The sequence below is a fragment of the Rhipicephalus microplus genome, chromosome 5 (assembly GCF_043290135.1).
Source record: "Rhipicephalus microplus isolate Deutch F79 chromosome 5, USDA_Rmic, whole genome shotgun sequence".
NCBI lineage: Eukaryota > Metazoa > Arthropoda > Arachnida > Ixodida > Ixodidae > Rhipicephalus > Rhipicephalus microplus.
Window position 1 is genome coordinate 122,291,125 of NC_134704.1, and position 22,439 is coordinate 122,313,563.

The 22,439-nt window shown below is 46.3% G+C and overlaps 1 protein-coding gene across 2 annotated transcripts in view; it reads right to left on the minus strand.

Annotated features, from left to right (window-relative positions):
• Positions 1-22,439, minus strand: part of LOC142817916 (N-acetylglucosamine-6-sulfatase-like) — a 62,297-nt gene that overhangs the window by 38,015 nt on the left and 1,843 nt on the right. The window contains exons 2-4 of one of the 2 annotated variants that reach the window (XM_075895873.1): positions 21,171-21,326; positions 19,204-19,263; positions 18,328-18,531 (exon numbers count right to left, since the gene is read on the minus strand). In XM_075895873.1, coding sequence (XP_075751988.1) covers positions 18,328-18,531; positions 19,204-19,263; positions 21,171-21,302 — 396 coding nt within the window. In that variant the 5' untranslated portion in view covers positions 21,303-21,326. Of the gene's footprint in view, positions 1-18,327; positions 18,532-19,203; positions 19,264-21,170; positions 21,334-22,439 lie in introns of those variants that run through there. The other variant, XM_075895872.1, reaches the window with a different exon arrangement.

Consider the following 22,439-nt stretch of genomic DNA (forward strand, 5'->3'; position numbering starts at 1 on the left):
AACGACATCAAGATTTCGGGCGTGGATGTCTCCACTTCCGAAAACTCACCGAAAGTAAACCGGCTGCAAGTGGGCACGACACTTACCCTAGCATCAACGCCGGCGGCGTTGCGGTGACGAGGTGGATGAGTGGTAGCTAACAGCGACGCTGAGAGACGCCCTGAGCCCTGTGACGATGAATTATGGAGCGAAATTGACTTCGGAAACCACAATTGCCAGACGTGAGCCTTTTTGAATCATTTACGCTCACCCGCGACCAGCAGTCAGGCAGCGCAAAGTGGCAGACGCCACGTTTGGAAGATTACGCAGTACGCTGTAGAATGCGAGGAACTAGACCCAGCAGTGCTCGAAGACGGCACCTGGGTCACACCAAAAAAGCCGTAGGGTGGCTTAGATCCCCTAGATATGCAGCACAAGTACAAAAAAGCTGCGCCCAAGTCCTCAAAGGCAATGCCTGAACACGCCAGTACGCCGGCACTCGTCGAGCAAGCAGCGCGCCCGCCGCAGCTTCCACGCCGGAGGCCCATGCCGAGGCTGCCAAGCGAACATTACAAAATTGTAGTTTGACCCAGACACACAATCAACCTGTCGAACATTGGCCTCGCTACGCTGATAGAAGCCATCCAAAACACTGCCAAAGTCGACCCGGCCCAAGCAGAAGAAGTAGACCAAATAAAAATTCATCCTATTAAAGATACCGTTACAGTCAGTACACCCGACAGAATCAGGGCAGAAGCCTACCGCTCACTGGAAGAGCTCAGAAGTCAGAGGTACAATATGAACATGCCAGTGGCCACCTACGTACCAGCGCCGGACGACTCCATTCGTGGAGTAGTTTACAAGGCCTACACGGATGAAACAGACCACAATCTTCAAGCACAACTCGTCAAGAAAAACCCTGACATCCCCATAGTAAATGCCAGGAGAGTGGGCTCATCAAATCACCTGGTCGTCACCTTCGCCGGACACAAGCTTCCTGCCACGATCCGCCTCAGGTGTTTCCCCTTAGAAGTGCTTCCCTTCAGGGAGAGACCTGAGGCCTACTTCAACTGCAGTAAGCTTGGGCACCGCACAGATGTGTGCCTGCTGCCCGGCCCTGAAATACCAAAATGCCGAAGATGCGGTGGAGAAGATCCCCCACCGCCACTGGGAGAACAGCCAACATGTACACCACAGTGTGTAGTCTGCCTCGGCGAACATCCCACTGGCAGCAGGAGCTGCAAGCTACGCTTCACACCTGTCAAACCTAATAACAGCAAGAAGACATCAATGTCCTCCAGCACCAATGAGGGAGGAAGATCAAAATCAGCAGGCCGTCGATCAAGATCAAGGTCGCGAAAAAGAAGCAAGAGCAGGAACATAAAATCTTCCATCTCTGCGCAGAAGAGCTGTAGTCCCAGTCAGAAGACATCCACTTCAATACCAGCAATACACAACAACAAGAACGCCTGGAGCAACGGCTCACCAAAGAGCGTAGGTTGGAGTACCGACGATCCAGGGCAAACCAGCAAAGTGGCAACTACTCAGCCAGCATCCAACACCAAACAAGGGGGTAAGACCAGGAACCGGTACATCCCGGACTCGAGGCGGCCATTCCAGATCCAATTCGAGATCAAGGACGCAGCCACCGGTGAGACCTCAAGACAATATGTGAGGAAACTGACAAAGCTGGTAAACTCTTTACAGCAACAGTTCGCTTCGGCCAACGAACAGATCAGGCAACTGAAAAACAATTCCAATTCGACCTTTACCCCACCCACGGCTTAGGAACAAATGGCATGCGCTCACAGTGAGGTAACTACCATGGAAACTGACACAGTTAGAGGAGAAAAGCGCAGAGCTTCTATCCCAGTGCGAGAAATTGCCACAGAAGAAAAATGAAAAAATGCAAAAAACTCGACACTCAAAATAGCCAAGCTAGAAACAGCAATAAACGCGCGCTTCAAGGAGCTAGAAGCCAAACAGGGTGAGTTTCAGGCATCTACTGAGGCCCGCCTCACCAGAATCGAAGCTGCGATCGAAAACATGCTGGCGGGTCTTAATCAGCTCAAAGTAGCTAACACAGGCGCACTGACACAGCAGTAGCAACAACACCAAAGCCCTGTTGCACAATTACCACTCCTAGTTAGAGGCGAGGGACCTAACAACAATACTAGCTTAGATCAACAACCCCCAGCGGGAGGCCCAATCAGAATACACGGATCACGTGCAGAAACTCCTAAGCATTCATGATGGCCAGCGACCAAATTTTGATCTGGCAATGGAACTGCAGAGGTTTCCGAGCTAAAAGACGTGATCTCGAGTATAGGATCCATCATTCTACATTCAAACCTGATGTTATAGCGCTACAGGAAACGGCGTAAACGCCAAGCTTTTTGGCTACACAACCTTCAACACGACAGTGGCGGAAGGCTTTAATTCCTCCACAGCACTCATGATACGTAGAAATCTCACCGCTAACACGATAGATCTCGCAATCGAGGATATAGCCTACAACTTTGTAGAAATCCTCCCTAAGACAAAAATTTACCCCACCCTGTACATCCTAAACGCATATCATGCAGCAAAGAACAGAGGCATCGTCGCCTCTAAGCTTATTGTAAAGGCTCAGAAACATGCCAGAAGCTCACCACTAATCGTAGTAGGTGACTTCAATGCTCACCATCCGGCTTGGGGCTATAAGTCTTGTGACAAGAAGGGGACCAGCTTATGAACAACTTCACTAGAGCTGGGCTTAACCCTCCTCACAGACCCTGAGCGTCCCACCCGAGTAGGTAACAGCATCTGTCGAAACACATCACCTGATCTAACATTCATCAAAAACATAGAATTCGCCAAATGCGAAAACACAGAAACTAATGCAGGCAGCTATCATTACATCATAGCCACAACATTCTCACTCAGTAAAATAAAGAAAGGAAAATTCAGAGTGAAACATACTAATTGGGACACTTTCAGAGACATTAGAAATGAGACAGAACCCACAGAACTCACAAACTTGGAAGAATGGACATCCACTCTAATCCAAGACGCGAACAGGGCCACGACTGAAGACGAGATGAAGGAGGATCACCCGGCCCCTGACTCACGGCTTCTACATCTGTGGGAAGCTAGGGAAAGTATTCAGAAGATATGGATGTCACAAAAACACAACAGAACCTTACGAAAGAAGATAGCTCAAATCGACAAAGAAGTAGAGAATTATACACAAGCGTTGAGTCGAGAACACTGGCACCAATTGTGTGACCGGCTCAATGGCCAATTAGCTAACAAAAACTCCTGGTTTCTACTCAGACATCTGATAGATCCCAAACAAACGAAATGTAACGCAAGTAAGAACCTGCAGAAACTAATTCATCCCTATCTTGGGGAGGAGAATGACCTAATACGGGAACTGCAAAGCAAATACTTCAACACCAACACGGACATGCCCACTCCGGCTAAATATGAAGGAGAAATAAATCCAGCTTTAGATAGCGATATAGACGAAGCTGAAGTTAGAGCAGTCCTCAACCCGAATAAAACAACTGCCGCAGCGGGGGAAGACAGAATAACAAACAAAATGCTCCGAAATTTAGATGACCACTCGATCAGCCAGATCACTAAACTATTCAACACTTACTGCGCTGATGGGAAAGTTCCACCTAGCTAGAAACATGCTACCGTCATTTTTATTCCGAAGCTGGGCAAGAAGTTGGAACTGGGAAACCTTCGACCGATTTCTCTCACCTCCTGCTTAGGCAAGGTAAGGTCATGGAGCATATCATATTAATCCGACTCAACAATTACATTGAAGAAGAGCATCTGCTACCTGACACCCTAATCGGCTTCAGAGATTGTCTATCAACACAAGATATTATGCTTCAACTGCAACAAGACATCCTTGACCCAGGCCCAGTACGAGCCACTCGGACCATGCTAGGCCTGGACGTCAGTAAAGCTTTTGACAGTGTCGCGCATCAGGCCGTCTTAAATGGCTTATCCCAGTTGAACGTGGGCGAAATAACGTTTGCCTACATTTCTGACTTTCTCAGAGAAAGAACGGCCACCATCCAACTGGGTGGAATGCGCGGTCAAAACTTTACGCTTGGCACAAGAGGAACCCCGCAAGGTGCCGTCCTCTCGCCCCTACTCTTCAATATCACCATGATGAACTTACCACAACAGCTAGACAGGATACCACACATCAAACATGCCATATACGCGGAATATGTTACAGTCTGGACGAACAGTGGCTCGGACGGTGCAATAAATGACGCGTTACAGGAGGCAGCCAACGTTGTGCAAGAGTATGTTAGACACAACGGGTTAACATACTCCCCCTCGAAATCCGAACTCCGAATCATTAGAAGTAAAGCCAAAAAGACGCCAGGCACGGACGCCCAACAACAAGCACCGATAAAAATTATGGTTGAAAACGGCCAGGTTCCTCCGGTTCTGACCATTAGAGTGCTGGGTATGCTCATTCAACATAACACGCAAAATACCATGGTCCTCACAAAATTGCAGAACACCGCCAAACAAATTGGTGGACTGCTCAGGAGAGTGGCCAACTGACATAAAGGCATGAAGGAGATTGACTTGTGTAGGCTCATTCAGGCTTTTCTAATCAGCCGCAAAGTCTACTCTTTCCCCTATTATCATCTCAGAAAATCAGACAAAGATAAAATTGAAGCTATAATTCGTCAGGCGTATAAATGCGCTCTAGGTTTGCCTGTTTATACCAGCACCGAGAAGCTCCTCCAACTTGGAATGCATAACACCCTAGAGGAGCTGATCGAAGCACACAAAACAGCCCAAATAACACGGCTTTCAGACAAGATGACGGGACTACATATCCTGCATAAACTGAAAATTCAGCCCATACACACCACGGGAGGTAGAGCACCACTACCTCCCTCGATCAGACATTACCAACAGATCAAATCAATACCCAAAAACACCCTGGCAGGCAGACACGACGCTTGGAGAAAAGCCAGAGCAGATAGGCTAAGTGAAAAGCACAAGCGAGACCAAACCGCGGTCTTCGTCGATGCCGCCAATCAGGGACACAACACATACACCCTGAGTGCCGTGGACGGAGAACTTAAAATCGTAAATGTGGCTTCCACTAGAGCCGCATCAATCAAAGAGGCCGAAAAAATGGCCATTATGCATCCAACTACCCACACTGTTCTTAGCGACTCTAAGAGCGCTAATAGCGCTCTTAGAGTCGCTCAGCTTTGTAAGGGGAAATGTGGGACTAAATACAGCCAAGGTCCTGAGAAACTTTAATCAGAATGATAGAATCAAAATCAATCTGGTCTGGGTCACCGCTCACTCGGGAAACCCCGGCAACGAGGAAGCTCGTAAAGTGGCCCGAGGGTTAGCAAACCGAGTCGCGCTTTCATTGGAACCGGGCTCCCCGATAGGAGAGGCAGTGACCTCCTATAACGAACTTACAGATATGTATAAAGATGACAGGAGATTATATCCCATACCGCACAGCAACCTCATGAGAGCGCAGGCCACTATCCTCCGCTGAATTTAAACGGACAGCCTAACCACTCCTCACCGCTTAGCGATATTCACAGGTGGAGAGGTTGACTCACCATGCAAAAATTGCGACAAAAATGCCATAGCAAACCAAAGTCACATCCTCTGGGAATTCGAGGGCCTTCCCCCACCCAGAAAGTTTCTGCCAGTTCCCTCCGAAACGACATGGGAGACCTTAGTACGGTCCCCCGACGAAAAACTGCAGAAAGCAGTCATTGCATGGGCACAAGAGGTCACCGCAGACAAGCGGCCACCTCGAAACCCATGAAATCTCTTTTAATAAAGTTGTATCCTCCTCCTCCTGGACCCCAAGCAAAAAGGATTCTTACCTAAACCTTGTTTTTCTCTGTCGTCACTCTTTCTCAAGTTATCCGAGTTGATTCTCACCACGCACTTTCTTCACATTTTTATAAGTAGAGAAAATAAAAAATCAACAGAAATTACTTTAGAAATTACACAAAATCATTAAGCAAAGTAACGAGAAGCTTTCAGTCCATGTCAATTTTTATATTTCACCTTATTGTAAGATCTGCTTCCTGAATCAATTTTACAGAAGGAGAGGTTAGACCACGAAGTTTACGAAAGAATTGCTCCATATCCACGTAGCGATTGATGATGAGTTGGTCAAAGCTTTGAAGGGTTTTATCGACAAACCGTGAATCCTCCACTGGCTGCGTCTATCTGTCTGTCTGTCTGTCTGTCTGTCTGTCTGTCTGTCTGTCTGTCTGTCTGTCTGTCTGTCTGTCTGTCTGTCTGTCTGTCTGTTTGTCTGTCTGTCTGTCTGTCAACTATAAGAAATCGTCACCTATACGAAAACCATTAACGCCATCAGGTGATATGTTGCTAAGGACATATACTCACAACGTCATTTATTGAGCAATTCATAAACCATAGGTGGCTACATACTACTGCTACTGCTATAGAGGAGGGAACGGCCACACCCTAAAGAGCTTCGCCCCTGAAACAAGTGTTCTACACTTGGCTTCATGGCTACGAGAAGTGCTGACGAACACTCTCAGGTTTTGCATGCGCATAAATACTGTTGGACTCGCGTCAGTAGGCGCCATGTTGTCGCTGAGAAACGTAGCCGGGCTGCGCTCCCACGGCCAGAACCCCAGTTCTCTCGGAACCAGCGTCCAGCGGCGGGGAGCAACAAAAGGACTAGAAGACAGTCCGTGAGCCGATGTCCCTTCAAGCAATTCCTCTGGGCCGGATTGTTTAGTGAGACAGCGAAGTAGAGCGACCGCACAGGTCGTGTATACGCGATTTAAGTATCCACTCCTTGGCTGCCCTTCCTGGGAAAGGTGGAAGAAGCAACCCAACCACGAAATTGTTCCGGGAAGGAACCCCGTTTCCCTTCTCTACAGAGTATCGCGTCAAAAGGTGCAATAACTATTCGGCGGACCGTGTGTTCCTGACTGATGCCATGTGCGCGGAGTCTTGTGTGTGTGATTGGTCTTCCAATCGAGGAGGAGCCCGACAGTGTTTATAACAACGCTGCAGAGTGCTGAACATTGCTCTGAACCATGTAACGATTCAACCACCACGCTCATGGTTTGTGAAACTCTCAACCTTTCTATGCTGTAAACAAGTGTAAATAGTGCCATAAACCTGTTTGTTTTTCGTATCCCCATCTTGTCAGCATTCGTTTCCTCCACTCAAAGTCACGCCACGCTACCACAAGAGGCCGGGTCCGACGTATCCCTGACGCTCCGGCAGCCCACGTCAGCGGGGAAGTGTTGGGTAGACCCCGGTCTGCAACAACTGGTGATCAGCGCTGGGATTCGAAGCGATAACTGGTGACCAGTGCAGGCATCCGCAACAACTGGTGATCGGCGGTGGGATACGAAGCTACAAGCAAGTGACAGTAACAGTCGGCCCACGGGAAGCAGCTGGCTCGAGTCATTGGTCACGTATGGGCGAGTGCTTGGCTTTTTCTTTGAGTGAACGAGGCTCTAAAAGAGGATAAATTTTAGAACTGGTAGTTAACTTTGCCGAAAGACTCAGTTCCGCCGTTTCGCGAAGTTATTTTTGAAAGTACCGAGTACTCAGTACGATCGTGGACTTACGGGAGGGAGCTACAGAAGTCAAACTTGTAGGTGTTGTGTGAGGAATTGGGATTGATACAAAGGGTTTTGCATGAAAACCCATAATCATACAAGCGAATAATGATTTGGGGGCTGATGATGAACTAAGCAAAGAATGGGACCTCATCATTGAAAGAAAGTTAAGAGCAGCTCAGATGGAAGGAAAGGGAGAAGACGAAGGACTAAACCAACAGATAAAGTTTTTCGAACAAAATAATGTGTTGAGTAAGAGGTTGGGACCCCAGCGAGAAGTACTTCTTGTCGACAATGGGGCAGAGTTCGAGATGTCTAATTACATGCAGCCATATGAGGTATCATGGGATATGGGCCTGTATTAGACTCTTTGAACGAAAGTGTAGGCAACTGTCGTGTGAACGAGGCACTTGGTGTCAGAAGCTACTGACAGTTCTGCCCTGCGAGGCAGCGGATGTTCTTGCGCGACTCAGTGAGCAGCACGCGAAAAACTACGAAGTTGTTAAAGCAGAGCTAATCAGGAGATTCGGAAATTCTGTTAGCAAAAAGAAACACTCAGACCGGAGTATGAAAGCGAGGCGCGTTGCAAAGCGCCGGAAGTTGAGGTGCGTCATAAAACGCGAGAAGAGCAGATCTTGCCAGAGATGGGCCCGCGTATTCTAGAATCCATCAAGGTCGAGTATGCTGAGAACCAGGCCTTGGCTGGTCTGAAAGTAGGGAGGATGTCGAAAGACGATTCTTGCGGGGACGAGGAAGGCGCCAGCAGCCTTAATGGGCCCAGTAAGGAGCTGGAAACGTTCTTCGTGTCTCAAGAAGACGTTTCGATATTGTCAAATGTTGGCATGAGTAGCGCAGAGTCCGATAAGAGCAAGAACGCCACGCTTCAGCAGTGCAGCCATACCATAGAAGAAAAAGAAAGAAGTGGAAGCATTCGGCACTGGGTAAGCCTAGGACAGGTACCACTCCGTCGCAAGAAAGGCGAAAGAGTATGAGCCATTAAATCGTTTCAGAAAACGCAATGGTGGCGTTTAGGAAGGCACAAGTGGCGAACCAGGTTTCGAGGGGGAAAAGGAGGTGCGTCATCACAAGGAAAGGCGCGATTCAGTTCAGCAACCTCAAGAAGGCGACCTTGTCCGAAGGGTCAACGTTGAAAGATCACAATAGCTAAAAAACCGCATCAGCGCGAACACAAATGGACAATGGCCCCAATTTTCCCCCTGTTTCTGGCGTCCCTTTCAAATTCCTGAGGGGAACAGGCCAAAGTGTAAAATGAGGTGTGGCGGCAGTGCACTGCTTAGAGTGTGTGTACTTTGTAGCTTCTGGCGTGCTCGAAAACTGCGGCGACCACGACCCCATCGGGTGCGATTCAAAAGAACCTAGTTGAGAAAAGGGAAACGGTCAGTTTGAGTAACTTTTGCACAGGCGTGTTAATTATGTTTACTCAGTGTTGCACTGGAGTTGCATACTTGATTCCTTTAGGTTTGTAAGTTACGTGATGCGGATTGAATTTTTCAGAAGCAAAACTGCCAAACTAAAGGCTGAAAATTAGCATCGAAGTGATTTAATAATTAGTGCAAAATTGTGAAGAAGGTAAAAGCTGGAAAAAATGTTTTATTTTTCGAGTGTTATGTAGGTTTAGTGTAAAGTAGTATGCCTTCTCGGTCAAGTGGATGTGGCGTGAATGAGCATTTTAAGGAGGAATATGTCAACATAGACCGATGATTTCGTAAAATGATTAAGCTTGCCGTGACACCATGGAGTTGTCGTTACGCGCTATGAGACTTGAAAGACATCTAGTGCATGGTTTTAGCATAAAACCTGTGCGATTGTTGTGAGGTGCTTTTGAGGTGATTTTTCCTTGGGAGAGGGAGAGATTTTATCTACAGAAAAGTAGAGAGGTCAGCCTGAGTTATAGTTTGCTCTGGCCAAGTACTCTACATTGGGGAAGGGTGACTGGGGAGTGAAAGATTGATGAATGACGATGGTAGGGTAGAGAGATGATATGTTCTTATTAGGCTGGGTAACTCTACAGGCGTGCAGTGGCTTCTAAGAAAGCGATGACGGCTCGTATAACCACATGTGTGCTGCAGGCGTCAGGCCAAGGACCTAACACAACCTCATCGGTTAATGGTCGACTAATATATCGGCCAATCGAAGATATCAGTTGCTGACGTTGGCTTGCATATGCTGGACAGTCGCAAAATATATGCTCGAGCGTTTCTGGCAACCGACAGTGACCACAATCGGGACCTGTGTCATTACAGCCAATCAAGTGGGTGTAACGTCTCGTGTAAGCCACACCGAGGCGAATGTGGTGGATAATGCATGAGATGCTTCGCTTTAACTTGTGAGGCATACGGAACTTCATTTCCGAGTCCCAATTGTGCAGCCGCTTGTGCTGGTGTTCTGGTTTTTGCCAGTGCTCTAAGATGGAGTTGCGCATTACGCGTAGAAGTAGGATGTTAGTATCTTGTGGGGAAGTGCGATGCACACTTCCGGAGCACTATTTAAAGCTCTCTTAGCTTCAGCGTCCACATCTTTATAGCCTATTATGCATGCCACAGTGAGCAGGTATCCATTGAAATGTTACATGATGTCCATTTTTTGTAGCAATGCGAAGAATCTCTGCAATTTCAATCGATAAAGTATGATATGGACCTTGTCTCATAAAGCCATCGATGGTTTCAAGAGCAGCTTTGGTATCGCACAGTATTGTCTATTTACGAGCGGGTTCTGTCGACAGGAAACGTATTGCCTCCCGAATAGCAACAAGTTCCGCGGCTGTTGATGTGGTCTTGTGATCCATCCTAAAAGGTCGAGCTATCTTCATCTGCGGGATGACAAAGGCTGCAGCGGAGGTACGCGACGTGGTAGATCCACCAGTATATACGTGCGCCACGCCGTCGTACGTAGTATAAATGTGCAGCAGTGTAAGTTGCTTTAGACCTATCGATGATGCAGGGGACTTTTTCATAATCCCAGGTATCTGAAATATGACAAGTGGTCTAGGCAGGAGCCACGGAGGTGTCTCAGGAACACGTGGGGGAGAGAGTCTTGGAGGTACGATGTTCTCAAGCCACGATATAAGCTCTTGAATAACTGCAGTCTCAGTGGCTGGCAGGGAGCGCTGATAGGGGATGTTGCCTGTGTCGAGTCAACAGGCGAAGGTGGACTCGAAGAAACTCGCAAAGCACATATACTTTGATTGGACAAGCCCGAGCTTCGGCGATAGTCGCCGATTTTTCCTAGGATTATTGTTGTGTTGTACATGGGGTGTTACAACGTAATGTAAGAATGTTAGATGAACTGTGAAAGCTTAAGCTTTTGGTTGGTAGCGCCGTGCGTTTTGCAGCGCTGTAGGAAGGATATTAAGTGAAAACGCTCAGGAGAGCTCAGTGGTTTTTTTTTAAATCAAAGGCGTTGGCATAGGCAGGTAAGTTTAACCCCCTGAACTTACTATAACGCAGTGTTTGTTCCTAATGTTGTGTTGCTTTACTTTAAGAGCGATTGATTAAGCGATCATATGAGCGGAACAGTCTCTTTTTTTCTAATGTTCAGCAAACGAATAATATTTTGGCCACATCATAGGTTAAAGTTTCAGGAAAGCTAGATAGCTTAATGTTTCAGTAGTAGACAGTTATTGGCCGCTGTAGACAAAGACAGACGTTAGGACAATTGTAGCGCTCGCTGAATCCAAATTTATTCGGCGTTCGCGTACTTGACCGATGTTTTTCCCGGGACACAACTTATGAAAGTAGTCGGTGATGAAAAGGAGAAGGCAGGAGAGGCAATACTTATCGTCCTCCGGTTTTGAGAACTTCTGTTTACGATCGAGGATTCACGGTCCGGTGCAATGTGAGATATCGAGGCCTAGGTGTCGTACTGCCAGGACGACAGTGACAACGAGTATGATGCGCTCTACTTGAGCCAGAAATTGGGTTTTTGAGAGATGACGTACTGCGCTTCAGGAAAAGAGTGCGCTTGCCTTGTGTAGGGCATTCATCTGTGGCAGTGTTATCTCAGCAGAGCTAAATTTAAAGTAGAGACAGACCTTTGTCCCCTTACGTGGCTGCAAACTGTGACATCGAAGAACAGTCGCCTTGTGAGGTGGAGCTTGATTCTTCAAAAATATCATTTTGACATTAAGTATAAGAAGGGCAAATTGAATAGAAACGCTGACGCGCTCAGCCGCTCTTTCTGAGCTATCTAAGGGTGCTCTTGGTGTATCAAATTTGATATTTTTGTTTTTTTTCGTGCAACCTATTATGTGAAATGTGTAAGGTAGCGCGTGTGGTTTCTCAGTGCAAGTGAGTCCAGATAGTTTTGAGTGTAAGTTTTTGGTTAAAGCTAGTAAGCTTTTGGCTTGGTTCGTTCGAAGGGGGCCGAGTGCTTGCTTGTGCATGTGATCGAGTTTCAGAGGTGCTGTCGAAGTTTTCGGCAATTACTCAGACAATGCTACAAGCAAAGGGGAGTTCCTGGCATTCAACTATGGACCCTTTCATCGTCCCTTCGAGCAGCAGCGGTGACTGCTGCCCTCCATGACTCATCTGGCGAGGGGAAAGCTGTTGTGACCCACGTCAGTAGCCGCCATGCTACCGCTGAGAAACGATCCGGGCTGCGCTCCCACGCCCGGAACCCCAGTTCTCTTGGAACCAGCGTCTAACGGTGGGGAGCAACAGAAGAATTAGAAGATGGTCCGTGAGCCAATGTCCCTACAAGCGATTCCTCCGGGCCGGCTTGTTTAGCGAGACGGCAAAGCAGACCGACCACACAGGTCGTGTCTACGCGATTGAAGTATCCACTCCTTGGCTGCCCTTCCTGGGAAAGGTGGAAGAAGCAACCCAACCGCCAAATTGTTCCGGGAAAGAACCCCGTTTTCCTTCTCTACACAGCGTTGCGTCAATAGGTGCAATAACTATTCGGCGGACCATGTGTTACTGGCTGATGCCCTGTGGGCGGTGTCTTGTGAGTGTGATTGTACCAATCAAGGAGGAGGAGCCCTACAGGGTTTATATGTCTATATATTATATGTCTTCCTTCTACAGTTCCTTGGATTGCTGGGCCCCCTTTTTGCCGAACCTTTCGATCTGCGAGTGGGAGATGCGCATGCGCCGCACCCTGCGACCAGCCTCATCTTTCCTTGCCGGTCATCAACTGCACACCCGGACCCCCTGCCTCTACAGATATCAGCCACGTGGACATCACTGATACCAGAAGCCGTCCAGGTGGCGCCGTTGCAGATTCCGGCTATATATGAGCGTCCTGTTCACTCCTCGGCCACTGGGCACGGCGGCACAGCCAGTATGCAGTGGTCTCAAAATCCGTTTGTCTTCCTTCTACAGTTCCTTGGATTGCTGGGCCCCCTTTTTGCCGAACCTTTCGATCTGCGAGTGGGAGATGCGCATGCGCCGCACCCTGCGACCAGCCTCATCTTTCCTTGCCGGTCATCAACTGCACACCCGGACCCCCTGCCTCTACAGATATCAGCCACGTGGACATCACTGATACCAGAAGCCGTCCAGGTGGCGCCGTTGCAGATTCCGGCTATATATGAGCGTCCTGTTCACTCCTCGGCCACTGGGCACGGCGGCACAGCCAGTATGCAGTGGTCTCAAAATCCGTTTGTCTTCCTTCTACAGTTCCTTGGATTGCTGGGCCCCCTTTTTGCCGAACCTTTCGATCTGCGAGTGGGAGATGCGCATGCGCCGCACCCTGCGACCAGCCTCATCTTTCCTTGCCGGTCATCAACTGCACACCCGGACCACCTGCCTCTACAGATATCAGCCACGTGGGCATCACTGATACCAGAAGCCGTCCAGGTGGCGCCTTTGCAGATTCCGGCTATATATGAGCGTCCTGTTCACTCCTCGGCCACTGGGCACGGCGGCACAGCCAGTATGCGGTGGTCTCAAAATCCGTTTGTCTTCCTTCTACAGGTGAGCAGGCGTTACGGAAAATGCTTTCGCTCAGGCGACCCGTTCTTACTTGTGCTGCCGTGCGCATGGTCTTCTGGTGTGTTTTATGATGTTTCTGGCTTGTTGCGACAACTGCTCCTTCTGGGCGGAGACATTGAGACCAATCCTGGTCCTGATTTGGCTAAAATTGCTAAACAACTAGAGAGCATAGCTACTGACATAAAGGACATAAAAGAAAAGCGACTAACCGATATAGAGAAAAAATTGGACGCCTTGACTATTTTAGAGAACAAAATTGCTGCTTGCCAAACTCAAATAGCTTCTATGAGCACCGTAATTCATCAACTAGAAAAGCAGGTTGATCAGCTCGAAAACCATAGTAGAAGATCAAACCTAATAGTGTACGGCTTACCGGAAAGGGACAACGAGACCAGTGACACACTTGAACACGTCGTCAACAAAGAAGTAATTCAAGACTTGTTGGAGCTTGAACCAATTAGGATTGAGCGCATCCATCGAATAGGTAGGCCTGCACCAAACAAGATTAGACCAGTTATTTCTAAGCTGCAAGACGCACACGACAAGATCTCAATTCTTAAGCAAGGATCTAAGCTAAAAGGTTCAGATTTCTCCATTGGTGAAGATTTCTCCCGTAGAGTGCGAGATGTCAGACGTAACCTGTGGGCAAGTTCGAAACCAAACCGCGACAAAAAAGAGAAAGTGTCGCTAGTTTTCGACAAACTATTCATCAATAGCAACGTTTACACTTGGGATACCGAAAAAGATGAACGCCTACTCCTACGAAAAAACGACGAACGAAAGCCAAATCGTCCACAGACGAGGCAACAGGCTCAGGCATTAAACAACGCATCATGATCAAAAATACTTCCAAAAGGCCAATCAACCGATAAACCAGGAACACCCCTAACAGTAATGCGAACCCAACCAAAGAAAAGCAACTGCGCCTGCTGAACCTGAATGCTCGTAGTATAATAAATAAAACCGACCAGCTTGAAATTATCTTGCTTCAAAATGACCCGCACATTGTCGTAGTGACAGAAACTTGGCTCCAAATCGACATATCAGATGACAGCGTCTTTCCCGCATCCTATGAGATCTTACGTAAAGACAGGGCTTCCAGAGGCGGGGGCGTGGCTGTTCTTTTGAAGAACAACATACGGGTCGTTTTGTTGCCTGATATCGACGAACTTGAATGCCTGTGCACGAAGGTTTTGTGCTGGGGGTACTCTTTCATTCTTTACGCGCTTTACAGGCCTCCTGATTCCCCATCAGAATATCTAACTAGACTTCGAGAGCACATGTCGAAATATGTGAACAGCAAAGTTTTTCTGATTGGGGACTTTAACCTTCCAGGGATTGACTGGAAACGATTGATGGCTGGTTCAGAATTTTTGAAACACACAAACATAGTGTTTGATATCATGCTTACACATAACCTAATACAAGTAGTAAACGAACCAACTCGTGTACAGGGCCCTTGTAGTTCCCTTCTGGATCTTGTATTTATTCCCCGTAATTTTGACCGATACTCTGTTACAATAGAACCCGGGATATCTGACCACCACTTAGTATGCGTTACTTTACCCCTTCTCAAGTTAAGCTCCCAAGATAGGTCGACGACACGGCGCTTCAAAGATTACTCACGAGCTAATGACAAATCTGTACTTGACCATCTAGAAATATGTCTTGCTAATTTTGATGGTGATGACGTTTGCAACCTATGGGGCCGGTTCAAAGGCATGTGCCATTACTGCCTTGACAACTTTATACCGAGCAAGCGCAAAAAAATTCACAAGTGTACACCCTGGATAACACGCAAAATTGTTCACTTGAAACGCAAGCTTAAAAGATTAAAAAAGAAGGCACAGTCTGACGTTATCACTGAGATTAAAAATTCTTTGCAAAACGCAGTGCGCTGCTCAAAGGACCACTACTTTCAAACCCTCCTACCAAACTTCATAAAAAATGATCCTGATAAGTTTTGGCATTACATTACTGATAAAAGGCAGCCTGTAAGGGAAATGAAAATCGATGGGGACCTCGTTTCTGACCCTGCAATTATTGCTAAATATTTTAATCATTATCTTCACAGTGTGTTTTCTCCTGCGCAAACGTACCCACTGTTAATATCAGATCCTGGCATTTATGACGCTGACTTTGTATCTTACTCTGGTGTACTATCTATGCTGTTAAATTTGAAAACCAAGTCTTCATGTGGTGCAGACCAGATTCCAAACGCCTTTTTACGCAGATATGCCGAAATACTTGCTAAGTTTCTTGTAGTAATATTTCGTACTTCTTTGTCCACTGGGAAGCTGCCGAGTGATTGGAGGATGGCTCTGATTGTTCCCGTTTTTAAAAAAGGTGACCGGTCCAGCTTTCAAAATTACCGTCCGATATCTTCAACGTCTCAATGCTGCAAGATCATTGAACATATTATTTCCAAACAGATTTTTGAATTTCTAGACGAAAATGCCGTACTAACAAATTTTCAACTGGTTTTAGAAAAGGTTATTCCACGGCAACACAATTGGTGACAATAATTCATTCGTTCGCAGCGTGTCTTGACAATAACGGCCAAATTGATGCTATATTTTTAGATTTCAAAAAAGCTTTCGACAAGGTACCACACGACAAACTAATAGCAAAACTTAAAAACATTCACATTCCGGATATTTTTGTTTCCTGGATTGCAGCCTACCTATCCAACCGCCAACAGCTTGTAAAAATTAACGAAGAAGAATCTCGGTGTCTTCCTGTCACCTCTGGGGTTCCACAAGGTAGTGTTTTGGGACCATTGCTTTTTTTGTTGTATATTAACGATTTAGTAACTGTTGTTGACCCTAGTGTTCAAATTCGATTGTTCGCTGACGACTGTGTTTTGTTTCGGGAAGTCACATGTACTAATGATCAGAACGAACTCGAGAAAAACATTGAAAACGTGCGGGAGTGGTGTGTAGAATGGGGAATGCAATTAAATTTGGAAAAAAGTGTATATCTCTGTGTAACGAGAAAGAGAAACCCTAGTGAACACGTGTATAAATTAGGATCGTCTTCTCTCACACAGGTTGACAGTTATAAGTACCTCGGCGTTACGCTAACAAACAACTTATCATGGAACATGCACATAGATAATATTTGCTCGTCTGCCTTTCGGAAATTATGCTTCCTAAGATATAAGCTCAGAAATTCCCCTCCACACGTAAAGCTTCTTAGTTATTTCACTTTCGTTAGGCCGAAGCTGGAGTATGCGAGTATCGTGTGGGACCCCCATACTAAACAAAACGTTAAAAAACTTGAAAGGATTCAGCGGAAGGCCATTCGGTTTGTTTATTCTAGGTTTTTGCGAACGGACTCCCCCACAGACCTAATGCTAGCTAATAATATTCCTTCCCTTCAGGATCGTAGAAAGAAGTCCCGCCTTGATTTTCTGTCTCTTTTATATAATCGCAAACTTTCCCTTGATCCAACCCCTTTTCTTTCTCCATTAAACACAAGACCGACAAGACATCACCAACCAAATGCACTAACTCCGTACTTCGCGAGAACGGACACGTTCAAATTTTCATTTTTTCCACGCACCATTTCAGACTGGAACCAGACAATCGAATCTAGTACTTGCGATACTGAGTAACTGTGCACTGTTTTGTTTTTGATTTGCGTGTATTGTGTTTCTCTTTGTATTACGCCATGCCCTCCTGCTTGGACCGAAGTGTGGTCCGCAGTATGTATTAAATAAATAAATAAAATAAAATAACGACGCCGCAGAGTGCTGGACGTTGCTTTGAACCATGTTACGATTCAACCACCACGCTCGTGGTTTGTGAAACTCTCAACCTCTCTATTCTGTAAATAAGTGTAAATAGTGCCATAAACCTGTTTGTTTTTCGTATCCTCATCTTGTCAGGTTCGTTTCCTCCACTAGAAGTTACGCCACGCTACCACAAGAGGCCGAGTCCGACGTATTCCTGACGTTCCGGCAACCCACGTAAGCGGAGAAGCGTAGGGTAGACCCCGGTCGGCAACAACTGGTGATCAGCGCTGGGATTCGAAGCGACTACTGATGAACAGCACAGAGATTCGCAACAATACCGAATAAAATGCACGGGATGATGACCACCTTCATAGCGGAATTGGTAGAGCATCGGACGCGTTATACAAAAGTTGCGGGTTAAGCCCCTGCCGGGGGCAAGTCATTTATTGGTCCACTTTAATTTATTCACATTTTGTCATAATTACTAACAACGCCCGCTGTGCTTTCCTTGACTTGATTATTGGTTGTTATTAATTTCGAATTTGTTAGTAAATTTAGTGTGAACCAATGCGATATATAAATTAACAACTTGCATAAGATCGTTATTGCACACGTCTCAAGTAAGTCGCTTTGCCCGGGTTCATTATTTTTTGACAAAAAGTAGAAGATTTAGCTCAGGCTGGTAGCTCTATAAACTGCAAATGCAGTGAAAAACAGAAATGGCATTTAAGCTTTCGAGGCGACAATAGAGCGAGCTAATAAATAACTGCAGATGGAACATTCTCAGTTCTTGTTTATCTTCTGAAACCCGATGTGCTTCCAGTTGACACAGCAACAATAAATCAAGTCAAACTATTTGTCACGACATTCACGATTCCGTAAAAATTTAACAATGAATGCTTAAGTGACGGCGGTAAAGTTATATGTCTTTGCAAAATGTTTTTTTTTCCACTATATACAAAATTAAGCTGGTTTGATCAAAAGCAACCCTTCCGCCACACCCTTGCCTGCACTTGAGTTCATTCGAATTCGCTAGCCTCACCCGGTTGAGATATTTCCCCGCATAGAAGGTCTCGTATCCGGCCTTCTGTAAGTCCACAGCGAACGCGCCTCGCTCGGGTCCGCGCTGCCAGTGCTGCGAGCTGCATCCTCCGGACAGCGAGTTGTTGAAGACTCCAACGTTGTGCACATACCGACCCGTCAGGATGCTAGAGCGGCTAGGGCAGCACAGGGGCGTCGTCACGTACTGCGTCCAATACCAGAAACAGGCGCTGTGTCTTAGTTCAAAAAGTCTTTAACTTGCAAGTGCCTGTAGCCGGCGGTCAGCAGTCCGCGGTATGCCTGATAGCCTGATTGGCTTGAATTCTTTCAAACGAACAATTCAAGAGTAAGTTATTGGTTAAAAACCTCTTGTATTCGTCAGCAATCTTTCTCCGCAACGCCATGGACGTCTGCATGCTGCCATAAATTGTAGTATGGAAAACACGCAATGTAATGAACCAGTTCATGGCGTAACAGTGCACATCTTCCGCTTGCATCAATACTGTGTCGATACTACTGTCATTAGATGGGTCATGAAAATATTGATTCATTACCATATAAGCCGATAATCAATAGCAACTAGAAGCCTTCAGCCAGTAATTGTAATAAGCGAATAACTTCAGTAGACTCCACACAGGGCATGCCTTTTTTTAAACGTACTGATGTAGTATATTCGTATGTTTCATCTTTCATGTCACGGTATTTTTAACTCTACTTCGCTAGAGATCCTATGGCAAGTTTTAGGACGAGACATATACATTTTTCGCATTGACACATACGGTGCTCGTGAAACCTCCAGTTGCTTTCTATGGAATGTTTCACTTTAGTAAAGGAACACCGAGCATTGCTCACGAGACCTCTCAAAATCGTCACTCACCGCGTTTGCGAAAGTCACTCCACCATCTCCAATGAGCTGGCGCGTCCTCACAAGTGGTTTCTGCGGGTATCAAGGTGGGTATAGGGAGAAAAATGCGTTCTCATGTTGCTCCGATTGATGCTGTAGTAGAAAAGCACAAAATACGGTGGTGTACGGCTAGGCACAACCTGCCCACATTTGCATCGCTTGTCGGAACAGAACAAAAAGAAACCATATATACCTCTCTAAAGTAGCTGCAGCAGAGCGCTTTCATGCTACAATAAATGCAGTCCGGGCCAAAGATTGCCAATGTGCGTCCCTTAGGCCCTTCGCATAAAACTGGGTTTGTTAGAGCGTTTCGACAGGGCATCGCTGACTATACCTACAAATAGGTGTGGTCCTCTCGAACAAAAGTGGTGGTTAAAAATACGCCTTCAATTAGTCATTCTTCGGGTAGTTTCTCAATGAACGTGACCCTTAATCACGCTTGTAAATACCAAGCTAAAAAAACAACGCCCCGTGCTGCATATCATTAGGAAGAAAGAAATAAATTGAACCACTTAACTTCTAAATTAGATAAATATTGATGAAAGATTCAGGTCTTAGTTTACATATGAAAAAGAAGTCTTTCTGAACACTCTATTGGGCGTACAGTAAGGTTTCCTTTCGCAAAAACAAGGGGGTTGCTCCATTTCTTTCGTAACTGACTGCAGAGCACTGACAATGAGCATCTGCTTTCGTCGGACAGGGCCTGGTTAAGTGAGAAGCCCACGAGACGGCTTTATGCTTTCCCATAGCAAAGTAGCTAGTACTCTTAATTGCTTCCCAATCTTTCTAAACACTGTCAACCAAGTTCATTTGTAAATACATGCCACGTTTTCCATGTATAGTAGAGTAATTATGTGTTTACTACAACACAGTAATGTACAACTTGTGTGTGTGTGCCCCTTATTACTGAATTGTCATATTTTCTTGCTTTTTTCACATAGTGCAAATAAACTTTTTATAAACAGTCAGAGATTTTGTCCTGATTATACTTTTCTTGACGTTTGGGAGAACACGGAGCTCTTCGTTTTGTGAGCAAAAGCATAACTTTAATAAAATAGATGTTTGGTAAATAATGTTATACATTAGAAGTTTGACAGGCAGGGCCTCTAGTCCAAGGCTTCGTGGTTTATGCCGTCTGCCTAATGCGACCTAGTAGTGCCAACTGAACATACGGGTCCGTACTGGTGAGTTATTCCTACTACATATTCACATCGTTTGATAGTTCAGTGTGAGTGGGATAGCACACACATAAGCAGAGGCAGAAAAAGCAGCACGACATTCGTGTGTCACCTCACTTAATCCATCGCCGTCTAAGTGTGTGCTATTTTCATCAAGTTACGTGCCAACAAGGCCAAGCTACTCTTCTTGGTAGTTCAAATTCACGTAAAAAGATATCTAAAGTTGCATTTGTATTTTGGCAATACCGTGAATAACATGTACTAATAAGTAATAAGACGTAACTCATAATCATATCAGGGTTTTCGCATGTAAAACCTCCAAAATATTTGGTTCCCTCAGACAGACTCATAAATGCCAATCTGAGCAAAAATGTTCCACTTAGGAGCTGGAGGGAGTGACACGGGCACATCTACATACTTTTTTATTTTGTGTGTGGTTGTGTACAGTACAAAAATGCTGCAAGCATGCTCATTCAATGAAGACTTTTCATGCCAGGTAACCTCGCACGAAATACGAGAGATGCAGTAGTATATCAAGATTGGAGGCACCTTGGAGATTTTTGCCGATGGCACATCATAGTTAGGCACTTACTCAAATACAAAAATTTCCTGTTGTCATGAAATGCATCACCTTTTTTTTCTGCTATTACGTGTAGCCAGCATGTTCCTTTTCCGTTAACAGGTGAGCTCAATATATTTTGTCTGCGTCATTTTTCTGCATTGGTTGTAAGCTGCTGCTAACATAAAACTCTCAGTTCTCACCATCATGCTGCCCAGCTCCAAGTCCAGGTCGTCGGTGAGGAAGAACACCATGTTTGGCCGGTTTGTCTGGGCGCAGACATTCGCCCAAGCCAGACAAGCCATAGCTCCGATGAACATGAAGTGTGCCGTCATGGTAACGGTCGATTTAGGCACAGGCTGAGTTCAGTTTGAGGAGATTAAATTTCACAAGAAAAGGAAGATTAGGCATATATAAGAACGGCTTCGCACACACATGAGCCATAAAAAGCAAAAAAAGGTGCTCTAACTTTACATAGTTCTCTTCAAAATCATGTTATCCCAATATAAAAAAGGTGGGTATACAGTGTCATGCTGCGACGCACACTTTGAAGATACTTAGCTGGATATAGTGCAACAAGCCTTTTTTTTTTCGAATTCACTGTCGTTTCAGCTCACATTGGCCAGCAAATTATCGCAGGCCCTCTGATCGGTTCCAAACACCAGTGTTCGAACGTTTGACAGTTTTCCCGAATTCGACGGTCTCACTCGCTGGATTTCATGCTGACCGGTTGTGCCCTCGTGATATCCAACAACAGCGCAGTTCTGGCCGACTGGGCTCACCCTACGCCATCTCCTGACGCAGTCTCCGACGACAGCGCAGCTCTGGTCGACTGGGCTCGCCCTACGCCATCTCCTGACGCCGACAAGAACTCTCGCCGAGTGGTGCCCCATAATTTTCAATTATGAACGTAATTCAACTGGCCCAACTTGCTATCTTGCTCACTTTTCTCTTCTTTTCATTAAAAATCCCTTCCCCCCACAAAAGGGGGGTGGTCGTTGTCATCACTCTCGCATATGCACCAGCCACCTCGCATTGCTCCCCCGTCTAGTCTGCCTTGATGGAGATAAGACTAGCCCACCTTGCCAAGTTACGCTCGCTTTTTGTTCGTGACCTAAGCTGCTGCGCCGAGGGATAGTCCACTTGTTGGATCTCCCTGGTTTGTGCGCCGGGAGGTAGGCCGCGTCTGTTTGGCGCCTGGCACTGAGCGGTGGCCCTCTTGCCAGGATTTGTCCATCTGCCCAAAACAAACCATCCCTATAACACGACCCTAGGGGTGAGGAAATGCCGGGACAGACGTATGGATGATCATGAGTCCCGTCCTCGGATTCCTGTGACCGTGTCCATCTTTCCTATCTTCTACTTACTTCCGTCGTTCGCTGTCCCTGCGCCTCGCTCTCTGCTTCATTTATCTCTATCTCTTTACCTTTTAACCCTAATAATTTAATCCCTCCTCCCCCCCCACCTAGTGA